General features: G+C 34.2%; 1 protein-coding gene across 2 annotated transcripts; it reads right to left on the bottom strand.

The window, feature by feature from the left end:
• Nucleotides 1-16,457: 16,457 nt before the first annotated feature.
• LOC131630446 (E3 ubiquitin-protein ligase BOI-like) lies at nt 16,458-19,060 on the bottom strand. Of its 2 annotated transcripts, XM_058901218.1 has the most exons (4): nt 18,827-19,060; nt 18,650-18,726; nt 18,388-18,550; nt 16,458-18,279 (listed from the first exon to the last, which is right to left on the bottom strand). In XM_058901218.1, exons 2-4 carry the CDS (start codon nt 18,703-18,705, stop codon nt 17,764-17,766), a joined length of 735 nt encoding a protein of 244 aa, XP_058757201.1. In that variant the 5' UTR covers nt 18,706-18,726; nt 18,827-19,060; the 3' UTR covers nt 16,458-17,763. The 2 variants fall into 2 exon arrangements, with proteins under 2 accessions (XP_058757201.1, XP_058757200.1); XM_058901217.1 differs by having other exon boundaries at nt 16,461-18,279; nt 18,388-19,059.
• Nucleotides 19,061-26,576: the final 7,516 nt, after the last annotated feature.

The raw sequence follows: 26,576 nt of genomic DNA, 5'->3' as shown, positions 1-26,576 counted from the left end.
GAGCTTCGGTAAAAACTTGTCTGAGCCACACTCTCTCATTCCAACGACAATCCAACCTCATTTCACGATGACGATGGCTGCCACTAATGGAAATAACCACAACCACAATAATGCCAAACTTCCATAGAAGAAACGTTGGCTGTTATGGAAGAACTATGTCGCCAAAATGAAACACTGCAAGATAACGTGCGAGATCTGCAACAACAACAAATGCAACCCATAATAGACGATCAAGAAGACCTACTAAACTGCTAACCCCTGTCTGTAGAGATTTAGGTTGTACATATGTCATTGACAAAATTAAAATTTGATTAATAAGTCTCTAGAGGTAACGACTCCCTAAAATGGTAAGTTCATGGAAGGAACACTGAAAGTGGCGGTCCTTCGATGGTACATGAGTGTCCAGAGGTTCTCTATCACCAATTCACGTCTCTCTGCTACATCAAGAGAGAGACAATTCACGTCTCTATTAAATGGTTTTGTAGCATATCCTTTAAGCTTTGGTTTGGTTTTAATTTATACCATTGAATATCCTCTTCAATTGCACTTTTTTTAATCGAGTTTTAGATTTGTATATTTTAGTATGCATAATTCAAATTGTTTGAGTTTGAGTATGGCCAATGTACTTTAAGTCGATTAGTTGATTTTTTTGGATCAAGACCCATATTTGAGATCGATTCCAGTATTACATCAGTGGAATCTAAAAATAACTTTAAAAATTGAAAATTTTAGATTTTAGGTGTGTGGTTCGAACCACACACCCTGTGAGTCGAATCACAAGTTATATATGAATCGAATCATGAAACACTATGACTCGAATTACAAGTTGTTCGTGAGTCGAATCATGAAAAGTTGGTTTGCCATTACCTTGCTTGAGTGGAATCGTAGTTTGTTCTTGACTCGAATCAAGCTATGCATGACTGAAATCATAGATTTTGCTTTGACTCACATAATAATGAAATGGATTTCTCATATGTATAGATCTTGATCCAAACTACTTTGCCACTTGACTCAAATCACTCAAGTGCTTATGATTCAAATCGAGCATGTTTTTTTCACTTTTTTTTGCTTAATCTCTAACACCTATAAAATCATTTTTCTCTCAAAATCTTTCACAATGTTAAAAAACACACATTTCCATTTCTGATTTGTAAACTCACAAATCACTTATTGTTTCATCTTTCAAAAGAATTTTGGATATTTTGTGAACACTTGCAAACGGTTTCTTTCATCTGCTACCTTATTTTTTTTTTTTGCATTTTTGCATGTATTTGAATATAATCTTTAAAGATTCGTGATTGTTGAGGAGATTCATTTTTAAATTTAATGTTTATTTAAATATTTGATTAAGATTTTAGAAGTTTGGAAGGTGTATGGTCCTGTGACCTGTTTCTGACAATTCCAGTGGAAAAAAAAGAGGTTCTTCTCTCCAGGTAGACCTTGGTAGTGCGGTGTGGAAGCCTACAAACAGGGTAGAAGTTCTTCTAAATTATTAGAAAGATTAACACTCAAGATAATGGTAAAATAGAGTAAATATTATCATAGCACAGAGACTTAGGATGTGTTTGGTTCAGGGTAGATTGAGGAGAAGGGAAAGGAGAGAATATTTCTAATTAAATGTATTTGGTTCAAATTTTATGAGGAAAAGGGAGGGGAAAGAAAGGGAGCAAAACCCCTCCAAAACACATTTTTTGCGTCCCCCCAAATCGGGGGGGGGGGGGGGGGGGGGGATTTGGAGGGGTTGGGAGAAAATCTGAACTTTGATATATAAAAAAATCATTATATTTACTAAAACATCCTCAATTTTATTTTAGTATTTTAAATTTATTCATTTTCTTCTGTTTACTACTTCTCTTTTGTGTGGTTTTTCTCTATTTCTTCAATCAATCTATTATAATTACCTTCAAATTATTTTTTTCGTATTTTTATTCTTTAATATAAATTATAATGACTTCATTTTTTTATAATTTTTTATTTTTATGTTTATTAATATTCAATTTTTTTTCTAATTTTGTTATCCTATTATATTTTTTATATTAAATTTAAACCATTCGTTTTGTATTTTTGTCAATTATATTATAATATATACAATATTTAGTAATAAGTTATTTTATATATTTTTTTATTCGATGATTCATCATGATTTAATTTTTTTTATCAACATATAATATAACTTGTGTAATACCCGGTATTATATTTATTCGATCATTATTATTACTAATGTGATTGGTATTAAAGAAGATGGATAAATATGATACATATTTCTACTAATTGGTCTATTGTGCTAACTAAACCTATTAGTGGCAATGGGAGGGGTATAATAGTACTTTCACCCTTAAATAGGAATTGGGACATGTTTGGTTGCTCATTCTCTTCTTTCCCCAAAATCAGAATTTTGTTTTAGTAGAGGAAGAAGAACAAAACGTGGAAGGAGAGGAAGAGAGGAGATAGAGTCCCAACTTGGTCCAAGCCCTATTCTTGCATGCAGCAGAATCCATCCAAAGCTTCAACTCAATCATCTTCATCTGCTCTCAGCTTCATCATCATCACCTTCTTCATTTCTAAGGTGAGTCCCTAGTTAGCAACCATGGGGTTTTGCATGTGGGGATTTAATTGGGGTTTAGGGATTGTGAGTAAATTATGAATCAATGATGCTAACTATGTTTGTTCTGCTATAATCCTTGCATGCCGATGTTCCTAAATGTGTTTATATGATGCAATTTCGTTGGGACTGTATTGAGAGTGAAGGGAATCAATTATAGGATGTTTGGGACTGGTTTAGAGCTCTTAGAACGCAGAAAATTGATTCTGCTTCAGAGTAATCGGTTACTGGATCCTGAGTAACCGGTTACCCTGTGTAAATTTGCGTGGCTGGGCATTTTTCATGCCAGTAATCGGTTACTGGTTCCAGAGTAACCGATTACCCTGGGTGCAGAGGGAAAAATCATCAATCTTTGAAAATTCGTAACTCCCGTTTCGTGTATCTGTTTGACGCGTGCCATATACCGTTAGAAAGCTAATAAAGTGTACTATCTAGGAAAATTAGCCTTGATGCTTAAATAATATTTCTCGATATATCTGACGCACCTTCAGTTAAGTGCGACACTTATAGCATGTGGATTATGTATAAGTTAGACTGAATTTACTTCATTATTCTTAACTGCTATGTTATGCCATTATGTGTTATACACAAAATAATAAAATCTATGAACACCATCGTTTTGGTTAAACGATTGGAATTGATTGTATTGTGTGTGATTCTGACCTTATGTCATATTTCCGTATGCTTGAATCGAAGTGGCCGGAGGGCTAGGTTGGGATGCTACTCCGACTATATGGTCAATGAGTCTTCCCGGACCGTGCGGTCCAATGGAATAGCCCGATCATGTGTATTGTTCGATAAGGCGTGCATCTGAGCTACCGTTGCAATGTGCTCGTGAGTGTCGTACGGGGCTTTTTACTCACTTGGCGTTGACACACTTGCGTGCTCGGTATGGTGGGGTTATGTAGCCATGTAGTCTAATACATAGTGATGCAACTCACCTCTAGTGAATTCATGTAGACTAATACTAGGCTTTCGCCCGATGGGCTCATGCGTCAAGGTGGCGGTTTGTACTCGGCGTAACTCACTTGCGTGAAGAAGGTTAATGGGACAATGACGCCAATTAGGCTAAGGTCATCTCGCAGCCATCTAGGCTTGTGCGAACCCGTTTAACCGTCTTGCAGTGTGCTTGTACAAGTCTCTTGACAATAGGCATGGGGTTACTCATCGAGGATGCATTTATTCCATAATCTAGTCGAGGTATTATTACACTTCTGGATTCCCCGTATATGGATGCGGGTTTGCATACTTGTTTGTTATTCAATGTGTATTTGTTTAAGGCAAGTCCAATGGCGGACGAGTCACTTTGTTTGCTCCGTGTTTGTACCGGAAGTGAGAATAACCCCGAATCAATGGTGGATTCGTTCATTTTTGTATGTTCCTTTTAGATCCGAGTGGACTAATAGGTTAGGCGGACTCACTGAGATTTAGTAATCTCATCTCATTCCAATTATATTTTTTCAGGTGGTTCGAGACAAAATCGTGGTAAGGGAAAGATGGATTAGATCTTTTGGAGATGCTTGGATGTCCCTCTTAATCCTTTATCGTGCTTATTAGTTCTTGTGTTTTGGACATGTACTCTTATGATGTACTTATATTTTGGCCATGATACATTCGGCTTATGTATTCGTGTACTTCTATTTCTGCTGCAAACATTATGTAATTGTTATCTTATGAACCATATTTAATACTTTATGCATATTATTCTAGACATATATGTGTGGGGTGTTACAGTTGGTATCAGAGCAGGTCGATCCTCGGCTTTGCTAAGACGCATCATAATGTAGTACAATTCTGCCTCATATGTGTATAGTCAGCATGATTCCTTATGTCTTATTTATGGCATTGAGCCTGATCAACTTGATTCCATGCGTAGGACAGACATGGAGATGACTGAGCAACGTAGAGGTCCCGGAAGGCCCAGAACTAGGAATGTGGAGCCCGAGCAAGAAACCGGAGGTGCAGGCGTGCCTTAGCAACAGATGATGCAGCAGATGCTACAGCAAAATCAGATGATGGCTCAAATGATACAAGGCATGCAGGGACAACAACCTCCTACTCAAGTTCCCGTACCTCAAGCTGCAGCTGGACCAGACTTTCGTGCCTTCTTCAGGATGGATCCTCCAGAGTTTGTTGGTGGTCTTGATTCTCTTTTGGCTCATGATTGGTTAGCTGGTATGGAAAGAGTGTTTCAAGCTATTCAGTGTACTAAAGAAGAAAAGGTGATTTTTGCTACTCAGAAGATGAAGGGACCGACTCTTAGGTGGTGGAACACTGCATCTACTTATTTCACCACACAAGATATTCCTAAGGATTGGCAACATTTCAAAGTAGCATTCTTGGAGAAGTATTTCCCTAACAGTGTGAGGACTCAGAAGGAGCGAGAATTCCAGAACTTCAAGCAAGGAAACATGTCTGTTTTAGAATATGCAGAGAAGTTCGAGGACTTAGCTGATTATTCCCGATAAGCTGTTTATGCTCCGGATGAACTATGGAAGATTGACTAGTTCATGATGGGTTTAAGGGCCGACATTGCTCATAGTGTATCCCAAAGAGAGTTCACTACTTATGCTGAATGTTTAAGGCAATGTTATGTTGCTGAATACAGTTTGAAGAGGGTTCAAGAAGAGAGGAACCAGAACAGGACTAATTTTAGGGAGCAAGGAAGATCTACTCAACACTTGAGGCCCCGTAACCCTCCATCAAAGAAGAAGCAGGTTTATGGTGACCAATCAGTTCAACCGCCTTATTGTCACAAGTGTAAGAAGAAGCATACCGGGGAGTGCAAGTACGCCTCAGTGACTTGTTTTGGATGTGGTGAGCAGGGCCACATAGCCCTACAATGTCCACAGAAGAAGATTCCTGAGAAGACTGCAGGTCGTGTCTACACCTTGGATTCAAGAAAGGCAAAAGGGAACCACAATCTAATTGCAGGTACGTGTTATGTTAACAACCAACCTTTATGTGTTTTAGTCGATTGTGGAGCTACTCATTCTTTTGTCTCTACCGAGTGTGTTTACCGACTTGGTTTGGAGGCTGTTCCATTACCTGAACCCATGATTATTTCTTCGGCGACGGATGATAGCGTGGAAGCTCGACTAATTTGTAAGGGTTGTTCGGTGTCTTTTAATGGTCGTGACTTCCCGATTGATCTAATTTGCTTACCCCTCAAGAGGCTTGACGTTATTCTAGGGATGGATTGGTTGTCTCTTAATTCGGTGTATATTGGTTGCAAGGAGAAGGCCATATTCATTTATGCAGAAGAGACTTCTTCTGATGATGCAATTACCAAGTTGATAGAAGGTACGATCAGCGCAGTCAATTATCTCTTTTCTCAAGAAAAATCCTTTCTTCTAGTTCTTTCTAAGGAACCTTCTGTAAGGGTGGAATTGTCTGAGATTCCGGTGGTGTGCGAATTTCCTGATGTGTTTCCTGAGGATATCACTTCTCTTCCTCCGAAGAGGGAAGCGGAATTCTCAATTGATCTTGTTCCTGGAACTGCCCCAGTTTCTATCACTCCTTATAGGATGTCTCCTATTGAACTCAGAGAATTAAAGAGTCAGTTAGAAGAGCTTCTCACTAAGCATTTTATTCAACCCAGTGTTTCTCTATGGGGAGCTCCTGTTCTTTTGGTAAAGAAGAAAGACGGAAGTATGCGCTTGTGCATCGATTATCGTCAGCTGAACAAAGTTACCATAAAGAACAAATATCCATTACCACGGATTGATGACCTCCTAGATCAGTTGAAAGGAGCCAGTGTGTTCTCAAAGATTGATCTTAGGTCAGGATACCATCAGATCCGAGTGAAGAGCTCAGATGTACCTAAGACTGCATTCAGGACCCGATATGGTCATTACGAGTTTTTAGTTATGTCGTTTGGTGTGACTAATGCTCCGGCAGTTTTCATGGACTACATGAATCGAATTTTTCAACCATATCTGGACCAGTCTGTAGTGATCTTCATTGATGACATTCTGGTGTATTCCCGTACTTCCGAAGATCACGAAGAGCATTTGCGGATTGTGTTGTCTACTCTTCGAGAGAAACGATTGTATTCCAAGTTCAGTAAGTGTGAATTTTGGCTATCCGAAGTAAGTTTTCTTGGTCACGTCATCTCTGGTGGAGGCGTGGCAGTAGATCCTTCTAAAGTAGAAGCGGTGGTGAATTGGGATCGACCAAAGAGTGTGACTGAAGTCAGGAGCTCCCTAGGTTTGGCAGGTTATTACCGGAGATTTATTATGGGGTTTGCTAAGTTAGCCTTACCGTTGACGAAGCTTACACGGAAGGAGGTTGCTTTTGAATGGAATTCCGAGTGTGAGTAGAGTTTTCAGAAACTTAAGAAGAAGCTGACTACTGCACCTGTGTTAGTGATTCTGGATCCAAACCGATCCTATGAAGTGTTCTACGACGCTTCTAAGAAAAGTTTAGGCGGAGTATTGATGCAAGATGGTCAGGTGGTAGCTTATGCGTCTCGGCAGTTGAGACCTCATGAAGAGAATTACCCGACCTACGATCTTGAGCTTGCTGCAATAGTTTTTGCACTCAAGGTGTGGCGACATTACCTGTATGGCATTCACTTTGAGATGTTCAGTGATCATAAAAGCTTTAGATATCTTTTCAATTAGAAGGAGTTGAATATGCAACAAAGGAGATGGATGGAGTACCTTAAAGATTATGACTTTTAATTGAAGTATCATCCAGGAAAGGCTAATAAAGTAGCAGACGCCTTAAGTAGGAAGGAATTTTCGAGTTGCGGAGTTGATGATGTTAGAGCATGGATTATTAGAAAGGTTTCGAAATCTTAACCTCCAGTTTGAATGGACGCCCAATGGTGTGTTGATTAGTAACTTGAGCATCCAGAATGAGCTACGAGAAAGAATTCGGATATCACAAGGACATGATGAACAATTACAAGCGAACGAAGGCATGTCTAATTTCGTGAGAGCACCTGATGGAGTTATCTTGTTTAAGCAGAGAATGTGCATACTGAATGATTCTGAGTTGAAGCGTTTGGTTCTTGATGAAGCACACAAGAGTAGATTTTCTATTCATCCTGGATCGACCAAAATGTACCAAGACTTGAAGAAAGACTTTTGGTGGCCAGGAATGAAGAAGGAGATTGCACAATATGTGGCACAATGTTCCGTTTGCCAACAAGATAAGATTGAACATCAGAGACCAGGAGGAATGTTACAACCACTGGAGATACCAATGTGGAAATGGGATTCTATCTCCATGGATTTCATTGTGGGACTACCTCATGCTCGAGGTGGGTATGATTATATATGGGTGATAGTGGACAGGTTGACTAAGTCTGCTCACTTTTTACCTATAAAGACAACTCACAAGGTGATTCATCCCGCAAGGCTTTTCATAGCAGGGATTGTAAGATTGCATGGCGTGCCATCTAGTATAGTGTCCGATCGTGATCCAAAGTTCACTTCGAGATTTTGGAAGATGTTTCATAAGGAATTGGGGACTAGACGGGATATGAATACATCTAACCATCCTCAATCCGATGGGCAGACGGAGAGGACAATCCAGACGATAGAAGATATGTTGAGAGCCTGCATTCTAGAAGAAGGTGGGAGTTGGAAGGATCATTTGCCGTTGGTAGAGTTTGCATATAATAACAGTTATCATGCTAGTTTGGGTATGGCTCCCTATGAGGCTCTATACGGGAGAAAATGTCGATCACCACTATGTTGGGCCGAAGTAGGGGAGAAGAGTATTCTTGGACCGGAGATTATACAAGAAACTACCGAGAAAGTCAATATGATCCAAGATAATCTTAAGAAAGCCCAAGACCGACAAACGAATTATGCGGACAAACGAAGGAGACCCTTAGAATTTGAAGTTGGTGATCACGTGTATTTGAAGGTCATTCCAAGATTGAGGTTGGGAGGACTGTTCAAAACGCGTAAGCTCAGTCCGAGATATGTGGGACCATATTAGATTATGAGTCGGGTAGGCGAAGTGGCTTATCAGTTAGCATTACCACCTTCACTATCTGGGCTGCATGACGTGTTTCATGTATCTCAGCTCCGAAAGTTTGTGCCCGATACTTTTCATCCCATTCTCCCAGATTCTGTTGATGTAGAACCAGATCTTTCCTATGATCCTCAACCTTACCGTATCTTGGAGCGTACTAGCAAGTCTCTACGGAGTAAATAGATACCTATCGTGAAAGTGATGTGGGATGAGACGCGTCCTGAGGAAGCTACGTGGGAGCTTGAGTCAGAGATGCGGGAATCCTATCCTCACTTGTTTTGGTAAGTTTTTGAATTCGAGGACGAATTCAATTTAAGGGGGGAGAATGTAATACCCGATATTATATTTATTCGTTCATTATTATTACTAATGTGATTGGTATAAAAGAAGATGGATAAATATGATACATATTTCTACTAATTGGTCTATTGTGCTAACTAAACCTATTAATGGCAATGGGAGGGGTATAATAGTACTTTCACCCTTAAATAGGAATTGAGACATGTTTGGTTGCTCATTCTCTTCTTTCCCCAAAACCAGAATTTTGTTTTAGTAGAGGAAGAAGAACAAAACGTGGAAGGAGAGGAAGAGAGGAGATAAAGTCCCAACTTGGTCTAAGCCCTATTCTTGCATGCAACAGAATCCATCCAAAGCTTCATCTCAATCATCTTCATCTGCTCTCAGCTCCATCATCATCATCTTCTTTATTTCTAAGGTGAGTCCCTAGTTAGAAACCATGGGGTTTTGCATGTGGGGATTTAATTGGGGTTTAGGGATTGTGAGTAAATTATGAATCAATGATACTAACTATGTTTGTTCTGCTATAATCCTTGCATGCCGATGTTCCTAAATGTGTTTATATGATGCAATTTCGTTGGGACTGTATTGAGAGTGCAGGGAATCAATTATAGGATGTTTGGGACTAGTTTAGAGCTCTTAGAACGCAGAAAATTGATTCTGCTTCAGAGTAATCAGTTACTGGATCCTGAGTAACCGGTTACCCTGTGTAAATTTGCGTGGCTGGGCATTTTTCATGCCAGTAATCGGTTACTGGTTCCAGAGTAACCGATTACCCTGGGTGCAGAGGGAAAAATCATCAATCTTTGAAAATTCGTAACTCCCGTTTCGTGTATCTGTTTGACGCGTGCCATATACCGTTAGAAAGCTAATAAAGTGTACTATCTAGGAAAATTAGCCTTGATGCTTAAATAATATTTCTCGATATATCTGACGCACCTTCAGTTAAGTGCGACACTTATAGCATGTGGATTATGTATAAGTTAGACTGAATTTACTTCATTATTCTTAACTGCTATGTTATGCCATTATGTGTTATACACAAAATAATAAAATCTATGAACACCATCGTTTTGGTTAAACGATTGGAATTGATTGTATTGTGTGTGATTCTGACCTTATGTCATATTTCCGTATGCTTGAATCGAAGTGGCCGGAGGACTAGGTTGGGATGCTACTCCGACTATATGGTCAATGAGTCTTCCCGGACCGTGCGGTCCAATGGAATAGCCCGATCATGTGTATTGTTCGATAAGGCGTGCATCTGAGCTACCGTTGCAGTGTGCTCGTGAGTGCCGTACGGGGCTTTTTACTCACTTGGCGTTGACACACTTGCGTGCTCGGTATGGTGGGGTTATGTAGCCATGTAGGCTAATACATAGTGATGCAACTCACCTCTAGTGAATTCATGTAGACTAATACTAGGCTTTCGCCCGATGGGCTCATGCGTCAAGGTGGCGGTTTGTACTCGGCGTAACTCACTTGCGTGAAGAAGGTTAATGGGACAATGACGCCAATTAGGCTAAGGTCATCTCGCAGCCATCTAGGCTTGTGCGAACCCGTTTAACCGTCTTGCAGTGTGTTTGTACAAGTCTCTTGACAATAGGCATGGGGTTACTCATCGAGGATGCATTTATTCCATAATCTAGTCGAGATATTATTACACTTCTGGATTCCCCGTATATGGATGCGGGTTTGCATACTTGTTTGTTATTCAATGTGTATTTGTTTAAGGCAAGTCCAATGGCGGACGAGTCACTTTGTTTGCTCCGTGTTTGTACCGGAAGTGAGAATAACCCCGAATCAATGGTGGATTCGTTCATTTTTGTATGTTCCCTTTAGATCCGAGTGGACTAATAGGTTAGGCGGACTCACTGAGATTTAGTAATCTCATCCCATTCCAATTATATATTTTCAGGTGGTTCGAGACAAGACCGTGGTAAGGGAAAGATGGATTAGATCTTTTGGAGATGCTTGGATGTCCCTCTTAGTCCTTTATCGTGCTTATTAGTTCTTGTGTTTTGGACATGTACTCTTATGATGTATCTATATTTTGGCCATGATACATTCGGCTTATGTATTCGTGTACTTCTATTTCCGCTGCAAACATTATGTAATTGTTGTCTTATGAACCATATTTAATACTTCATGCATATTATTCTAGACATATATGTGTGGGGTGTTACAACTTGTGTCGAAGAAATATATTACCAATCAAATGTACTAATTTTTTTTAACATTATGTAAAAGTAACTTTTTTAATCATTCAACAATATATATTTTCTATTTAGTCATTTATGCATATGTTATTACCAAAAAAAATATTTATGGAATTTTCACTTTTTGAATATCATTTGACTTATATAAGATCATAAGGACAAAAATGTAAATTACTAATAAAATCACTCCCTTTCCCTTATGAATCAAACATATTTTGAATTAAAATCTCTCTCTTCCCTTCTCTTTTTTTGAACCAAACACACACATATATATATATATATATATATATATATATATATATATATATATATATATATATATATATATATATATATATATATATATATATATATATATATATATATATATATATATATAATAATTTTAAAAAATCTCTCACCTCCCTACCCCTCCTTTCCCCTTTCCTTTATTAAAAACTCTCCCCATCCCCCTTCATTTGAACCAAACAGACTCTTAGGAGCAGATTTTTAGGGTTGGAAGATTCTAGAAGCAAATTCGAGTAAATATTTCACATAGAGTTCAGTTCGTGAACTCCATTCAAGTCAAAGATCCAGAAATAAAAAATTTACTTTTTATCGTTTAGTTTGAATATTGTGATTGTACAAACTCTTGTAATTTTCTCACAAAGATAATTGGATGACTAACAATTTTCAATGGGCACCCATTGAAGAATGGATTAGGAACAAAGCAAGAACGAACGTGATAAACCATTATAAATCATGGTGTACTCTCTTCTCTCTCTCTCTCTCTATCTATCTATCTAACTCCTTTTTAATTTACATAGAACATTACCTGATAAGCTTAAGAGACTTTTTTATTGCCTGAGGCCTAGCCTTTTTAACTAAACAGGCTTATAAAAAGCTCAGGCCTTTTCTATTTAAAAAAAGTCTGGCCTGTGTAGGCTAGGTCTTAGGCCTCTGTTGGTCAATCTGGCATATTCCCACCCATACGTGTAACTGAATGTGTGTTGTTGATTTGTGTATAAATTATATCCTTGCTTCTTTACACTATTAATATATTTAAGTGTATTCTAACCCTTTTCTTGTTTGTTTTTTGTGGCCTTATACAATATTGTACAATTACTCAAGAGAAGTAAGTATTGAAGTGAGTTGGAAGATGACTTTGAAGTTCTTTTTATTTATTTATTTATTTATCTATTTATATGTTTTCTCTATTAGATGAATTTTTCTATGATTTGTAACATCGAGGAACGAGACATTTAACTGTTTTGAGTTGATGTTGAATTTTGTTAATTTAAGAATTTTAATTAAAGAGATATTGAAAATTTATGTTATTTATTTGATTTTCGATGCAAGTTTTGAAATTATCCAGAAAGTGTGCATGTGTGTTTGAGTAGCATGCTAAAATAATGATTTTATTCTTTTAAATTAAGAGTCGGGATTTTAGGGTGTTACACCCCGCTCCTGGAGCCGCAGTTGTGAACCACCATCGACGATATAGGTGGCAAAACGGACCGACCACCCCGCCTTAAGCCCGCCAAAAAAAGAGCGCCGACGGACAGGTCCGCCAAGTGGAAATGAGAATGAAAATCTAGCCCACCCCACAAGGTGGCAGGTTGGCGGACAACTTTTTACCTTTCAATTAGATTTTTCACTTATTTTTTAGAATAATTTTTTATAAAGTGTTTTTTAAACAAATTTTACTTTAAAAACTATTGCATATATTTACAAATAAATGTATATAATAAAACTATAAAAAATTGGAATGACTAGAATTAACTGAAAAATGGCGGGTTTAAGGCAGGACGGGTTGAACGAATAAGCGAAGCGGGCTTTGGCGGGTGGCGGGTTTTTGCAGGGCAAGCTTCGACGGACGACGATCCTAAAATTCCAACCCAATTCTTCATTTTTTGGCGGATGTGCGCGGCCCGCCATGCCACGACTCATTTTACCACCCCTAACCGATGCAGCCCCGTCGCACAACCCTCTTACTTGATTTTTCTGGTTTTTCAATTTATCTTATTTTTGACTTTTTGACTTTTTGACCTTTTTATTATTTTCGCCTTATTGAACATATTTATAACTCAGTGACAAACAGCCATAACAAACATGGTACAATTATTTTAATTTTATATTTTTGTCTTATGGCACCACCACTGGTCATCAATCAATACCAAGGCATCAACAAGGCAAACCTGTTTACGAATTATACAATTTCATATGATCTCGCCTTATGGTGTCCGCAACTATCGATACTCAAACAACTCTGTCTTATCAAAGACATCAATTCATAAACACACCAGTATACTTAGTCAATGATAAACCATAACTCAACAATAACAATAACATATCACTTCATACTAAAAAAAGGAAAATATTATCATTGATCACCTGAAAGGTTTTGCCTAAACCTTTTTGGTCAGAAACATCAAACACAAGTAAAGGAAGGAAGAAGGCAGGAGGGTAAGAACCCCTCATTATCCCTCTATTTAGTCACTCATACATGAATCATTCCCCCTTACCTCGAATTTGCAGATCAACAAAACTTTTAGATTTTTCCTCATTCTCCAAGGTTTCTCGTATGTCTGTCTCTTTTTCCAAGTTTTGCACGTATGGTACAAAACTATACCTCACTCTCTATATTTATTTACCCTAACATATCCTAATTTCTTCCCAACCCTCAATTCTCTTACACCCCTAACTTTCTAATTTTAATAAAAAAATTATTTTTCTCCCAACTCTAAAATATCTCTAATTTTCTATTATTATTATTTAAATAATTCAATTAAAATTAATATTAATTTTAATTATATCTTTACCCCTCCTCAAATAATTAAATAAATCAATCTAAATTAATAACCCACAATTTTTCACTTCTACATTAATTTTAATATCATAAAACTTTAGTAAAAAAATTTAAATTAATTAATTAAACTAAAATACTCAAAACTCTATTAAAAATAAAATATTAAAGTTAGAGTGTTATAGAAACAATCAAACAGTTGAAAACTCCTAATATAATATCTCATCCACTATTATCCTAAGATCTTAATCTATCAATTTAAGAGATCTTTTTATTGGATCAAAATTTGTGACTTTAGCGAGATCTTGATGTTTATCTCAAATTGCTAAATCTATTTTTTACCGTCTTATTTATTATTGATGATTTTTTATTGGACGACATGGTAAAACTATTTTTACACTTTCTATGTTCATTAAACTCCTAATATTAAAGAGAATGTTAAAAGTAAAATCTATAGTTGTCATTCTAAGTGTATATTTGGTTACTCTCATATAAAATAATTGTTATATAAACAAACTACAAAATTTTCCTTATTTCAAAATTAAATTTGAATCCATAACCATCCAAGTTGTCAAAATCAATTTTAATGTTTTTGGTGTACCATATATTGGTTTCTTGGGCATGATCATTATTCTTAACTTGTTATGTATCTGTCTCAATGTCTGTCCCTAACTTGGCTTGGCATTTTCCATTTAATGGACGTGGTTCTGATACAAATCTACAATAAACAATAGTAGTAGGGCATCAATTTTGTATAAATGCTACCATAGTGGGAGTCCTGAAAAAGTGTCAGTATATGTATTTTAAAGGGGTGTGTGATTGTGATATGTCAGGCACAATCTCCCGTTAATGCCCAACAACACATGTAGTATGTACCATTGGTAACCTTATATTGCTTTGGACACTTTTTCCTATTTCTAGTGCTGCCACTTTCCATAGACTTAATTGGAAGCATCCTAGCAATAAATTAAATTCTACCTCCATTATGGAGGAAAGGTATCATCATGGGGTCCCCTTACAAATTGTTGAATATGTCCTCACCTTTTATAGTGGTTGTTCTTGAAGAAATGTTTATATTTTAATGAAAAATGTAGTACTTCAAGTATTTTGAATTGGATGAAGTAAGTAAATGTAATTGAGTGTTGAGATAATGTTCATAGAGGATTGAAAAGCACTTGAAAAGATGTGGGATGTGTGATGAAACAAAGAACAATTTATTTCTTTATAGTGGCAGAATCGTGTATGTTGGATCACCTTGAGTCTTCTTAATCGTAGTGTGATGGACTGTGTGGCAGCCTAGGATAAGGCCATAGTGTAGGCAAGGACAAACACAAGTCTAGATGTATGGGGACACGTGCCTCACTATGTTTCAAACTAAATTCGACTGGTTGTATTATCCCTACGCCGTCTATAATATTACTCCCATCCTATTTATAATTTTTTTTTTGAATAATATAGTATATATATATTTTAAGTCTTTAGATATATTAATTATTCAGAAAAATTATAAAATAAATTCTTGTTTATAAATAGAATCAAAGAAGGTATTATCTTAATTGTTATTAATATTCATGAAAACAGAGAATGCATTATGTGTATCATACAAAATTAGGAAGATATTTTTTAAATTCATAACAGATAAATAATAATAGAACTCTCGGCATTAATATAAAAAAAAAAAATCTTAAATCTTGATCATTATATAAGTAAAAATTATTATTACATTTGTCCATAAATATAAGATTCCATAGAATAAATTGTGAGAATTGAAAAACAATTGTGAGAGTAATAAATTTATTGATTATTGAATATAATTTTATAAATTTATCTTTAGGAGAAAGAAATAGTTAATGTGTATGTAAATATATTTATTATATATTGCAGAAAAATATGTAATATTATTAAGGATATGTTTAAAAAAAATTAATTAATTCACTTTAAAAGTTTAAAAGTTGAAGATTGTATCATAAAAAAAGGACACACGAATTTTTTTTAGATGATCTTATAATTAATGACAGGGTAGTAATTTTTAGACTAATTAATTCTTGTATTACTATTCTATTCTTAATTTAATTCAAAAGTATTTAAAATTGTTAGTGATTCATCAAAAATAATTATGTTAGTTTATAATTGTGATCGAAGGGAATATTTTATTACATGACAATATTTAAAAATATTTTAACCGCTAAAATATGTCTATTAAATTCTTCTTATTAGAGTAATAATATTTTTTTATTAATATATATATCTTCTTCCTTAAATAAGAGATTCTATAAAAAAAATTATTGAAATTAAAAAGGTTGATTGTAAAAATAAATAAATTTAATAACTATTTTCATAATTTTATAAAATTACTGATTTTTAGGAAAGAGAATCATTTATTATTTCCTATTTATTAATTGTATACAAATATTTAATACAAATTGTAAAAAATACACAAATTTACAAAGATATATGGCTACAAAAATTATTAATATAATTTGAAATTTAAAAAGCATCTCTTGTAACCAAAAAAATAAAGAAATTTAAAAAGAATCTTATTAAAAGCGACAGAGAAATATTCAAAGTGATATATTTAAGAACAGAGTATATGGTAAGTGTTAACCTATTTAAATTTTCAATTAATTAACTTTAGGATTAAAATCAATAAACTGTTACAGTACTATTTTTTCAAAAGTATTGCGCACTGATAATAAAACCGTGTGGAATATGAAAAATTATCAAACCGTGTGGATTATGAAAAGAAAAAAAATCCAAAAACGACAGAGACTAGTACTAGCAAAAAGAAAGACGCAAGCGGAGAAAGCATCCCTTTAATGGGCGCAGCGGCACAAGAAACAAAACGGTGCGATAGCTTACTAGTATGGGCATTAAAAACTTTTTATCCATCGATGCTCGTGTTATGATGTTTACACATCTCACCAATCTGCAACAATCAACACAGACTTATGTTGAGTTTTCTTTTTCCTATGTTTTGCTTTCACTTTACGAGGATTTTAGGTCTGTCCCAACTCAACTTTAAACACTTTTCATTATGAAAACAAACAAAAGGAAAACCACTCATCACTATCACACCCGTTTCCTCAATGGATGCCTCATGCCTCTTCATAGCCATTTCTTTTCCTATCACCTCTTCTGCTCTCTTGTTCCCTTTTCATTCATATCCTCCACCCTTTATTCCATTGGACAATAAGGATCCTCTCTTCTTTCTCTTCCTAAAGTGGGAGACACGTCTCTCTTGCTTCCTGCTTTGTTTTTGTTTCCCATTCTATCTAACTTTTTTACTGCATCACTATTATTCTCCTACATTTTTTCTATAAAAATATCACTCTTCTCCTTTACTATAATGCTTAAATTTTTATTCTAAATGAACTAACACACCAAATATAAGTTCAAATATAATTATATAGAAATATTAAACGGTAAATATAAGTTCAAATTTTCCGTATCCATTTTTGAATGGTAATAAAATAAAATACCAAATTCAACTTTTTCCGAGCATTATGCTTCAATGTAAGCCTATCAATTTTGAATAGGACAAAATCTAAGTAAATCAACAACAAATAATAACAAATACCGTATCAAATATTTCGGTGGAGTTATGAATAAATCATCAATAAATAACAATAACCGTTTTTTTTTTTAATAAACAACTCACCACAACCGTTTTTACCAAATCCAATTTCAACAATTTTATGCTAATCCATTTTTAACCATTATTTATGCTAATATTTGCTGGCACCGGTTATTAAGTAATTAAATTGCATCAATGAATCAAAATAAAAGACTACAAAATCAAAATCATGAATTCAAAATTCAAAGTTTCCCTAACAAAAAAAGTTGATACTAAAGTATATTGAATAAAGTCATTAACAGAAATTAACCTGAACACTAGCATTAACAGCAGAAGCACAAAGAGGGCAATTGAGAATCCCGGACCCACAAACTGTACACAGACACAAATGCCTACAAGGAAGTAAAAGCAATTCTGACCTATTTACCCCACATTGCTTGCACATCCATTTTCCCGCCACTTTTTTCTCAACCTCCACGTGGCAGTTACTCCTGCAACTAGATTCCGCTTCTTCCGCATCATCGCAACCGTTACGCTGCTGGTGGCTCTCGCTATCTTGCATCACTTTTTCCAATTCGATACGTAACGAATTTACAGTAGTTTCGTTCGTCATCGCCATCTCCCTCCAAATCTGATTCTCCGATATTAACGTTTTCACTCTTTCTTGAAGCATTAACTGCACGTTTGCAAGGTCCTCGATCGCTTCGTCTTTCTGCTTCAGTTTCTTCACCATTGAATCGTGGATCACGCACTGTAGCATTCTTGCTTGCTTCATTGTTAGCTTGTGTATTTCCGTTCGCAAATTCTCCGTCTGTTATTCAAAAAATTCGTGTCAGTTGTTGTAACTTCCTGTGAACAGTTACTACAAAAAATTTTAAAAATTAAAAAAAGAAAAAAAAGAAAAAGAAAGAAGGATTACATGTTGTGCGATTAAAGAGTTGATTTCGGATTGCTGTGAATTGTGAAGATGGAGAATGGATTGGTCAAGAAAATTTGATTGATTTGGGAGTTGAAATTTCTGTTGTGGTTGAGGTTGAGGTTGAAGAGTGTTTGATTCGGTTGTGGAGTTTCTGAGTCGTTTCCTAGAATCGTGAATATGGAAGGTAAGAGTAGAATCAGGTTTATAGGTTGAGATTTGTTGATAGAAAGGAAATTGATGAAAAGGTGAGAAAGATTCATACATTGTTGAAGGCTGCATAGGCATGGCCATATCGTAGAAAGGTTGATTGGATCTCATGGTAGGTAACTTCTTATCTCTCTGAAGAAAAAAAAAGATGAAAAGTTTAAACCATGTAACAGAAACTTGAAGAAGATGAAGAAGAAGAAGGTAAAGAATGCGTTGTAGAATGATAACTAACCGTTGGCTGGTAACTGTGGAGGAAGAGATTCTGAATGAAAGGGGTTTGTTGTGTTGTATTTAAGAGTTTGTTGGAGGAGTTTTTGGTGACTATAGAGACAATTTTGCAGGAAAAGAAGAGAATTAGAATATGAAAGGGTGAGTATACTCGTGAACCACGGAATGAATGAGTCTAGTTTATTTAAGGCTTTGGCTCTTGTTAGAGATGGACAGAAAAGGTCAAAACTTGTGAAAATTTCTTTTTTCCTTGATTTGTGAGAAACCTAATCTATATTTACTCTTTTATTTTATGCTATCATAATGTACTTTTATTTCATATCATTATATAGGCCTGTTGTTTTTTGTTTTTATGGAGTAATAATGAATCAATTTATACAATTTTTTTAAACATAATCAAGGGCATTGATTTCAGATAACATAAAATAACGTATTTTTTTAAAAGATATTTTTCAAAAATAGTTTTTATAGAAAGTTATTTAAAATAGATATAAATTTCAGTGATTTTTTTTAAATAATATAAAAAACTATAACAAAAGGATATAAATATAATATCCAAAATAATATTTTATATAGTATTATTTAAACTAAATTTGTATTTATTATTTTATTAATTTTTAGTTTTTTTACTAAAAATATAAAATACTATAAAAATTAGTTTTAAAAAACAAATGTGGAACAAACTGACGTATATTTTAACAATAAATTAGTGTAAATGTTAAGGGATTTAGAGCTTTAAATAAGTAGTTACCTATTTAATCTAGGGATTTTACATTTTAAAAATAACGGATTTCAAACATGTGGACATGTGGGGTCCACGTTATTTTTTTATAAATTCTTAATCGTTACTCTTTCCAAATATTATTATAATAAAAACTTAATATTTTTATTTATTGAATAAAAAATCTATATACAAATTAGATATATTAATTATTATAAGATTTTATTATAATATATTTTTATAGATATTTTTTTGTAGTTTTGAAATTTTGAAATTAACAAAATTTGTTTGTTTATTTAATTTTACAAAATTATTTCATTTACAAAATTTGTTTGATTAATGGTAGTATAATTTTATTTAATGACATATTTGTAACGTTGTGCAACTTTATAAATATATATAGGGGACGACTCAAGTGAAAACTTGGTTAACGTAAAAAATGAGAACAATTAATCTTAGCCAATAAATTTCGATTCATTGAAATTGATGGATAAGATTGATTTTTCTTTCCATAGTCCTCTTTACTAGTAATATATATAATCTTCAAAGAAATTAATTCACATTTATATTTTAAGAAACAAAATATTTAATTTATTATTTTTTGGAAATAATGAAAATTGATAGAAAATAATTCTAAAGATGATATATTTTATTTAATAATTAATCTTTGAATAAATATTATCATACTATTACAAATTTAATAATAATAATAATAATATATTCATCCAACAAATTATTTACGGCTAATATAGTTATAAATATATAATTTATTTATATTTTAAAAATAAAAATTAATATAATTATGAATCAATAAAATTAAAAATATTATCATATATTAATTTGCATATTAATAATATTGTTATATATTTATTATAATCCTTGGTATATTTATATGAATTGTTTCTTTATAGAAGAGTGAAGTCCTATTTTAGTCCCTTACAAAAACTGTAGAGGTCAGATTAGTCCCTGAGAAAAAAAAAGTCTCTGTTAAATCCTTTACAAAATTTAACCAAGCCATATTAGTCTCTCAACTAACATTTTTTTAAAATTGGTTTTTTTTGTTACCTTTGAACCGTTACTGGACTGCTAATAAAGACTCATTTTAGTTCTTCACAAAAAAAGGAAGAGTCCAAATTAGTCCTTAAGAAAAAAATGTCTATATTTAATCCCTTACAAAACTTAATCAAGCCATGTTAGTCCCTCTTTTAGAATTTTTCTCAAATCATTTTTTTAAATTGTGACTGGACTCCTATTTTACAACTGTTGAATTGAAATTATTTATGAAGGGATTGTGGATAAATCATCGCGATACCACTACGTTCTTTTCTTTGTTTGGTTTATTATCAGTCTTATGGGTGGGTGACTATGGTTTTTGATGTTATGTATTCTTGTGTATTAGGTGTCGTTAATGTTTTAGTTGTTAATGATCTTTTAGGAAGGTTTAGTTTTGTTACTAAGGTGATTTAGGATAATTTCTTGCTTTTCTAAATAATACTTGTGGCGAAAATAATACACATGGTATGTTGAAAGAAAATTGGTTTATACCATATCACTTAGGTTTTCATGATAACAAAGTATTTAATGAAGGTACTAACATATGTTTAAGTGTGCAAGATCATTAAGTCAAAGAATTTATGGGACTCTAACTCTGATAGGAACATATGAAGAGAAGCTTGAGACTCGGATTATGAAATATCAGAATATGATGACTCAAATTTTGAATGATAAGATTTTAATGTCTCACATCTAGGGAACCCAGCTTCTGGTGGAAACTTAGACTCTGAAGACCATGTGCAAAGGAACTCAACCTCTGACCTGTACTCAATTTTTGAAAGCAAGTCTATTTTGTCAAGTCCAATCATAGTTTAAAAATACGAAAAAAATCGTTTGAAAAAAATATTAAAAGAGGGACTTACATGGCTCAATTAAATTTTGTAAGGGATTAAATAGAGATTTTTTTCTCAGGGACTAATTTGGACTCTCCCTTTTTTGTGAGGGATAAAATGGGTCTTCACTGGTTGTACAGTCACGGTTCAAAAGTAAAAAAAAAGATCGGTTTGAAAAAAATATTAGTAGAGAGACTAACATGGCTCGGTTAAATTTTGTAAGGGATTTAATATGGATTTTTTTTTTCTCAGGGACTAATCTGACGTCTACAGTTTTTGTGAGGGACTAAAAGGGGACTTTACGCTTTATAGAAATACTAATTATTTTCAATCGTATATCATTATTTTAAAAATACAACAATTCAAATATTTTCAGGACCGGTCCCGACTTTTTAGAGGTCCAGGACAAATAAATAGATGGACCCCTAACTAAAAAAAATTAATGTTTTACTCTCCTCTAAAATAAAGAAGAATCTCGGAGACAAGATCAAAAATACGAAGTCTTGGTTGTTTCTAACCATAAAAGGAATTTCAATGCAAATAAGTAGTCATATGCAAATCATTAAAGAATTTAAAATCGAAATATGATTAACTGAATTAAGAATGAGAATTTTTTAAGTGTCTTAATTGCTCTAATTTCTAAGCAACATCCACATCTCAAAGAAATAAAAGTGGCGTTTTTTCTTGCTTTAATTGTAGAAAATCAAATGCTAGAAAATATAGGAATAAACTTAAATCATATTGTGGTCCTAATATGCAAGTTTACCTAATTGATAAAAAGATTATTTCTATGATAAAAAAATAATAAATCAAAGCATAAGTGATAATAAATTTGATTTCATCATAAAAATTTGATAACAAATGAGTTAATTGATGACAAATATATTTAATTATAAATATAAATAGTTTCTGAATTTTACACTAAAGTAAATTAAAATAAAATTATAAGAGTTACAATAAACAACTATGAAAAATAAAATTTGATTATAAATTTAATTGATTATATATAAAAAATTTAATTAAAATTTAAGAAATGTTTATTGTCACAAAAATTATATCTTTTTAAAAGGATGACTTTACCTCTCTATTATTTCTAAATGATCCGTAATCAAATATTAATTAAAATTATATCTTTTTAAAAGGATGACTTTACCTCTCTATTGAAATGAGAATTTGCATTCTCTTATTTTGTTTTTTTTTGTGTAAGCAAGAATTTAATTAATGAGAGAACTAATTTGTGAAAAGAGAGTATTTATGTAAAAAATCAACGTTTTTAAAATATGAAAGTTATACAAGTTATGAAAGAGAGTATTCTAAGTGAAAATTTCTTTATCCATTTTCCTATCTTTTTGGTCATTTCTGGCGAAAAACCCAAAATACCCCTAACTTCGGAAATGCATTTCCGAAGTCACTTATTTTATGAGAAAAAATGTGGTTTCGGAAATGTACTTCCGAAAATATATATTTTTTTTTATGAAAAAAATTGATTTCGGAAATGTACATCCGAAATAATGTTTTTTTTCCAGAAAATAGGTGAACTCGGAAGTGCATATCCGAATTCACCCCCTTGGAAGAATTCGGAAATGTACTTCCGGAATAAGGTCTGATACAGAAGAAAAATAACAAACAACAACGATTCGATTTATTTAAAGGATTAAGATTACAAAGATCACATTACATAAAATTAAAATTACATAAAATTAAAATTGCATATTGTTAAACACGGGTAGGTGAGGATGAGTCAACATTTTGATAACGTCGGCCCCCGATCTTTGAAGTTTCGCATCCGACTCGATCGAACCCTTCGATGAAAATCGGTCGAAAGTTGACCACAAAACCTCTAGATCCTCGTCGTTCTTGACTTCAAATGGGGTGAACTCAACGTCTCCCTCGTCGTTAAGCGAAGGCGAGCGGTACTCAAGCTTGAAAACCTTCCGATTTTCCGGATATTGCAATAGCGTGTTGAGCGAAGTTACCAGTTTCGCAAACGGCGTGTCACGCGATAAATCCGAAATAACATTCTTCTCTTCGCGGGAAAACCGACACGCCATTGGATGCCCATGTAGCTTGGCATCCAAGGCATGATTATGAATTCCACAAATGACGCTTAAACGCCACAAATCATCAACCCTCCGAGTCACGCGCAACTTAAACGGACACCCACACTTTCTCGATCCCGTGTCTTTGTGTTTTAGCAACCGGTTTGTTGGTACATGCCTCTCACCCCTCTCACAATTCAAAACGATAAAAGCTTTCCGTCTACTATTTCCATTGTCGAACCTTAAAATAACAATGCCAAATCCAAGTTTACTAGCTTCGCTACGAACCCAATCAAGCAATTGTTCACGACAAGCGAAGCTCCGATCATTTGTAAATTGTTGTCGTACATCTACCGCATCGATCATGGATTTAACATCGTTAACCAGATCGTTATTAACGTTTACATATTCCGGGACTACTAAGTCATCGTCGACAATGTTGTCCGGATGCACCATACCTAACATATGCAAAAATTAGCGAAATTGGCCAAAACTATTTTTTTTACTGCCAGACATAATTTCGGAAGTACATTTCCGAAATTTGTTAGGTAAGTTATTTTGGAAATGAACTTCCGAACCATCGCAGTTTTCTTCACAGAATGCACAATCAATGTAGTGAAATAGGGGATGAAATGAAAGATGTTTACCTTAAATTGTAGCTTTCTATGCTCCCTTTAACGTGATCAACGGTTTGAAACTTGATTTTGAGACGAAAAATGGATTAATATTGATGGAAGTTTTGGAGAGGGTTTGGGTTTGTTTTGGAGAAAAATGATGAAATAGTGAATGAAGGAAAATGGTATATCAACACTTTATTTCGGAAGTGCACTTCCGAAATAATACCTGACTGTTAAAACCAACGTATTTTTGAATTTTCATGCATTTCAAAAATGCATCTCCGAAAACACCAATTTTTTGTGTTTTCGGAGATGCATTTCCGAAGTCTGAAAAAATTATAAAAAAAATTACTTCGGAGATACATCTCCGAAGCAGGGGCAAATTGGGGTTTTCGCTGGGGGTCAGCCCCATAGGGAGGTGGATAAAGAAATTTCCTTCTAAGTTTCGAACCGATACCACTAGGATTCTAAGAAAAGTGTAAGTCGCTAGGCTACAGGCCACGAGATGTTAGATATTTACGCTAGCCATTATATATTTTATTATTTCAGTGTTATATTTTTTTAACTACACCTCTTAAATTTGAGGCCCCCTATTTTTTGAGGCCCTAGACTGTGGGCCTGCTTGCTCGGGCCCAGGGTCAGCCCTGGATATTTCATTTCTTAAAGGCTTAATTACACTTTTGGTCCTCGTGTTTTAACCAACTCACGAAAATGGTCCTGCCTTTTTGAAATCCACGAATTTGGTCCTAACCTCCACTTCCCCCTCCCAAAATGTTGATTTGTCATTAAAAAGGCTTATGTGGCATGGCTGACATGGTTATTTACAATTTAAATCACTTTTTATCATTTGTAAAAATTCTGAAATTTATTTTAATTGAATTAAATTAAGTAACCACTAAGCCCTAATCCCTAACAAATTAAACCATTTCATTGCACTTCTTCTTTTCATTCTCTTCACTCCAACCAAGAACACAGAACATCGTCTTCTTCACTTAAATGGTTTAATTTGTTAGGGATTAGGGCTTAGTGGTTACTTAATTTAATTCAATTAAAATAAATTTCAGAATTTTTACAAATGATAAAAAGTGATTTAAATTGTAAATAACCATGTCAGCCATGCCACATATGCCTTTTTAATGACACATCAGCGTTTTGGGAGGGGGGAGTGGAGGTTAGGACCAAATTCGTGGATTTCAAAGAGGCAGGACCATTTTCGTGAGTTGGTTAAAACACGAGGACCAAAAGTGTAATTAAGCATTTCTTAAAATATAACATATATATCTTAAATTATAGAAAAGTTATATAAATTACAAATATAAAAGACATTAGAAAGAGAAATCAACAATTACGTTTTTAATTTCTTAAAAAAATTGTGATTTTTATCTAAAAATTACTAATATAATTATATGATAATTAAAATATTATATATTTAGTTTTATATAAAAAACAATTAATATAATTATATATTAATCATTGGTTCGATAACAACAGTTTCATCGATGCCAGTGCAAGGGGCTATACTTTCACCATAACATGGGGTTCACCTTTCAACTCTTCTAGGTCACTTTTTAAATTAGGTTCGATGCCACCTCCATGGTATTATCAATATGGCATGCCACAGTCAATGATGGTTGGCCTTCAGTCAAACTTGTCAACATATGGTGATAATACAATGGTTAGGGTGTAACACCCGTATATTTTTAATTTTAATTTAATTTGGAAATTTAATTAAAAATTAGAAGTATTATGAGTTTTATGAAAATAATTGGAGAAAGATGATTTATGGCATTTGGGCCATGCGAGAGGTTAGCAAGGGAGGGGGTGTTGTGTAGTAAAGCCCGTTACAAAATTAAAATATTACTTTTCATAAAATAATAAGGAATTGGGAACAAAAGAGCAGAACGTGAAAAAGAAGAAGTTGAAGGGAAGAGCTGAAGAACGTAAAGAGGAACGGAAGAGGAAGAGACCAAAATCAAGTATTTTGCTAAGGTAAGGGGGGGACTCTCCAGTTAACATTTTTTATCGTGTTTGGATAGTAACATGGATTAGGGATATTGTCTAGGTTAATTGGATTATATGTTAGGTTTAGGGAGGTTATAATTGATGAATTGCATAGGTTATTGGTTAATAATGTGTTGTTTTGATGTGTGATGATGAATAATGACGCAATTGATGATTAGCTGTCTGTAAATGATGTTTAGAATCGATTTTGGACCTAGTAGGTGTGAGATCGCAGGGTCTGTCGCAGACCTGAAAATTGGTAAGATCGTAGGTCCGCTAAGCGGAGGGGGTCCGCTAAGCGGAGGACATGGCATAGCTAGTTTCTGTTCAGGGTCGCTAGTGGTCTACTGAGCGGAGGTCTGAAGGAAGTTCGCTTCTGTCTAACGTAGCTAGTGGTCCGCTGAGCGGACCTTGCTGTGTAGAAAATTGTCCAAACTAGACAATGATGTATCTTTTGAACCGTTGGTCTGTTTTTAGTGTCGTTTCGAAT

This window comes from Vicia villosa, unplaced genomic scaffold, assembly GCF_029867415.1.
Source record: "Vicia villosa cultivar HV-30 ecotype Madison, WI unplaced genomic scaffold, Vvil1.0 ctg.000684F_1_1_3, whole genome shotgun sequence".
Classification (NCBI taxonomy): domain Eukaryota; kingdom Viridiplantae; phylum Streptophyta; class Magnoliopsida; order Fabales; family Fabaceae; genus Vicia; species Vicia villosa.
Note: the sequence above shows the minus strand (reverse complement) of the source record. Positions and strands in the feature narration are given on the sequence as shown.

Bases quoted from the DNA above. Each gene is read 5' to 3' on its own strand.
- LOC131630446 (XM_058901217.1), bottom strand. From the start codon at position 18,705: ATGAGATCCAATCAACCTTTCTACGATATGGCCATGCCTATGCAGCCT. The intron at 18,280-18,387 runs GTAATCCTTCTT...TTTGAATAACAG, and splicing joins ACTCTTTAATCGCACAACAT to ACGGAGAATTTGCGAACGGA.